General features: G+C 55.4%; 1 protein-coding gene across 1 annotated transcript; it reads right to left on the bottom strand.

The window, feature by feature from the left end:
* Nucleotides 1–353: 353 nt before the first annotated feature.
* On the bottom strand, nt 354–2,498 carry LOC125509606 (transcription factor bHLH94-like). The gene is made up of 3 exons (XM_048674612.1): nt 1,736–2,498; nt 1,188–1,637; nt 354–711 (listed from the first exon to the last, which is right to left on the bottom strand). Exons 1-3 carry the CDS (start codon nt 2,216–2,218, stop codon nt 607–609), a joined length of 1,038 nt encoding a protein of 345 aa, XP_048530569.1. The 5' UTR covers nt 2,219–2,498; the 3' UTR covers nt 354–606.
* Between the last annotated feature and the right edge of the window lie 640 nt (nt 2,499–3,138).

Genomic DNA, 3,138 nt, shown 5'->3' with positions numbered 1-3,138 from the left:
GTGCTACGCTGCTTTCTCTAAAAGGCTCTGCCTTCTTTACAGAAACGGACTTGTCATTACTATGGCACGCTGAAGACATGAAAAATACTCCTAGACTACTCCAGTATCCAGGAGTATAACCGATTAAGGATGTAATCAATCGTGCTACTCGTTTGGAACTAAAAGGGAGATGGTGTCTGTTGGTGTTTTGGCAGGGAATGGCGCTTCACGGGGGGAACAGGATGCACCGAGGAGGTTGAGGAACAGCAGCGGACAACAGTGCCCGATCCTATGGAGCACGGTAGGCCACAGGGAATGCCATATGTCATGTCTGCCATGCATGGAATTGTTCTCTGCCTTCAACTTTCAAGCGGTTTGGAAGCATTGCATTGCATTGCAATATTGCATGCCCCCCATTTTGAACAGAAGAAGCAACACATGCCTAGCTACTCTACATGGAACATCTCTACCGATGCACATCATGAACAAATTCATTATTTTTCATCCATGGATTCAGCACTAAGCATTGCATTGCAGAGATGGACTTTATTGGTTTGCACACGAGTGGCCTAACTTGCTACAATAAACTAATGTTGCGCATTGCATAATGTGAGGTGAGATGCTGCCCTAAGCCGCCGCAGTAAGCTCTTGCTCTTCCTGGATCTTTTCGACGATCTGATGGGCCGCGGTGGCGATCTCGGCCACGGAGGTAAGTTGGCAATCGTCCTCCACCTGCAAATATTTCCAGCATCAGATTACGCCTAGGGCTAAATTAGCTTGAATGATGCACTTCAGTGATTTTGTATTTTTTTTAGGAAGGAATCACAAAGGCTATTGTTACTAGGCCTAGGGTTATAACCCCGACTCACATCGTACGATCTCATCAGTAATTTAAGTTACTACTAAGACAGCGATTCCAACTGGAAACACGCCGGACGTTTTAGCTAGGTTTGCTGAGGTCCATTAGAGTAAACAGCTGGGAGAATTTGGAGGCGTTTGCTGTCGAGGACAACGCAAAATACAAAAAGCACGGAAACCTAGGCACCAGCTTGTTTCAGGCTGAAGCGGTATGATATTGCTAACCAGATATAGAGGCACTGCTGCCGTAAACCCCCTTGGACTGAGGGCCATATGCATGCATATCACAAAAGCCGGAGTTGTTTACTTGTACGGGCAGAACGTGTAGCTAGGCGTGCTACGTAACGTACCTTGAGGCTGAGCGAGTAGAGCACCATGTGGCCGGCGCTGCTCATGTTGAGGTGCAGCACCGTGAGCCGGTGGCCCTGCAGCCCCACCAGCAGCCGCAGCAGCTGCCTCGGCCGCCGCCGGGACAGCATCCGCAGGTTCGCGTGGCTCTCCACCATCGTCACCTCCACGTCCGCCACCGCCGACGGCTTTGATCCCGACGCCTCCGCCTCGGCGCAGCCGTCGGCGCCCTCGTCGTTGTTCGCCGGAGGTGCTGGTGCCGGTGCCGGGGTGGCGCTCATCGAGTACTGCGGGAAGGTGAAGAAGTTGGCGAACGGCGGTGGCGGCGCTTCCCCGCCGTCGACGGCGGCCGCGTGTTCCCGGGCCTGCCTGTGCGTCTCCAGCGTCTGGAGCAACTGCTCCAGCTCCTTGACGAAGTTGATCGCACCTCCGACGATGGACGCCTGATCACCCTACGTAGTACGCAGCAATAGCATACACTTCAGTGTCAACTACTCCTTAAACAACCGAGGAAAGGGGTCGAGGAGGTCAATGGCGGCTGTTAACGTACCCTTTGCGCGTAGGAGGGCGGCATGAGGGAGCGGAGCGCGGCGAGGTACTCGTTCATCTGCTTGCGGCGGTTGCGCTCGACGGCAATGTGGGTCATCCGCTGGCTCTCCACCTCCTCCGAGTTCTTGGCCATCCTCGTCCGCCGCCGCTTCCTCCGCCCCGTCGCCGCCGCCGCCACGGGCGCAGCATCATCCTGACCCACGCCGGCCGCGCTCATCTCGCCGCGACCTCCGGACTCCTCCTGCGGAGCGGCAGTGGCGGCGACGGCGGAGATGTCCAGCTCCTGGAACGCAGCTTGAGGCAGCAGCATCGACGAGCACGCCGCCGCGACGGCGGCGTCCCAGTCCCCGCCGTCCAAGCCCGCCAGCCCTTCGCCGCCGCCGAACAGACCATTCCAAGCTCCCCCCGCCCCCGCCCCCGCCATGGCGCAGCGACCGAAGAGACCAGCAGCAGCGCGGGAGAGCACCGCGGCCTCCAATGCCATGCCTTGTCTACCTCCGGTGGATCTCTCCCCCAACTCCCAATGACCAAAGGGCGCGAGCTGGCTAGGTCTTCTCCATGGCAAGTTGGCGACGGTTGGTGGCCGGGGATGGAGACGGACACGTGAAGCGAAGGGAGCTAGCTAGCCAGCCAGCGCTCCTGTGAGTGAGTGAATGATGCTGCGTGTGTGCTCGGGAAACGGAGTGGGACTGGGGGAGGCGTGTTGCGGTGAGCCGGTGGCGAGGGTGCTATATAGGATGATTTTTGATTGATGGGAGGGCTTGGAAGGTTGCGGATTTGCGTGTGATTAGGCCATGATTTGGTCGGAGTCGGAGTGGGTCGTACTACTGCCTCGTCGCCGGAAAGCTCATCATGGCCTCGTGGGAAAGAGCATACGGAGAAAGTCTCGACTTTCCAGTGTTGGAATTTGTTGATCTCGGCTCGTGAAGAGAAAAGGGGGGAGCCGAAACCTCGTTCTACGTGCCATGATCGGGGCAACGAATGTAACTTCGGCTTTGGCATGGTTTCCTTGGCACCACCCGTATAAACGTGTGTCTGGCTTGTGCTGAGGTGATGACCTCAACATTCCCCAAACCCTTCCTCCTGCCGATTCCAGCGAGGTGCCGAGGAAAACGAGGATCGACGCCATCGCCGGCCACCGCGAGGCAATGCCGGCGGTTTTTGTCTAAAAAAAAACAACAGGCTCTACCTTTTCTCTCTTTCTTTTTGTTTTTCATTCAATCCGTTTAGCCATCTTGTATATCTTTGCCCTTTACCAGCGTGATCCTTGATGTATGTGCGTTGATATTGGTTTTGTGTATCCCAATCGTGTAGATGCCGGCCGGTTGTGTACTGTTTATATTTCCTTACTAGTACTTTATAAGCAATTAAAAGCGTTGTTTATTCAAAAAAATGGGTAGTGTC

Source organism: Triticum urartu, chromosome 5, assembly GCF_003073215.2.
Source record: "Triticum urartu cultivar G1812 chromosome 5, Tu2.1, whole genome shotgun sequence".
In the NCBI taxonomy this organism is placed as follows: Eukaryota; Viridiplantae; Streptophyta; class Magnoliopsida; order Poales; family Poaceae; genus Triticum; species Triticum urartu.
Note: the sequence above shows the minus strand (reverse complement) of the source record. Positions and strands in the feature narration are given on the sequence as shown.

Bases quoted from the DNA above. Each gene is read 5' to 3' on its own strand.
- LOC125509606 (XM_048674612.1), bottom strand. From the start codon at position 2,218: ATGGCATTGGAGGCCGCGGTGCTCTCCCGCGCTGCTGCTGGTCTCTTC. The intron at 1,638-1,735 runs GTACGTTAACAG...CGTACTACGTAG, and splicing joins CGCCCTCCTACGCGCAAAGG to GGTGATCAGGCGTCCATCGT. The intron at 712-1,187 runs GTACGTTACGTA...AAATATTTGCAG, and splicing joins TCTACTCGCTCAGCCTCAAG to GTGGAGGACGATTGCCAACT.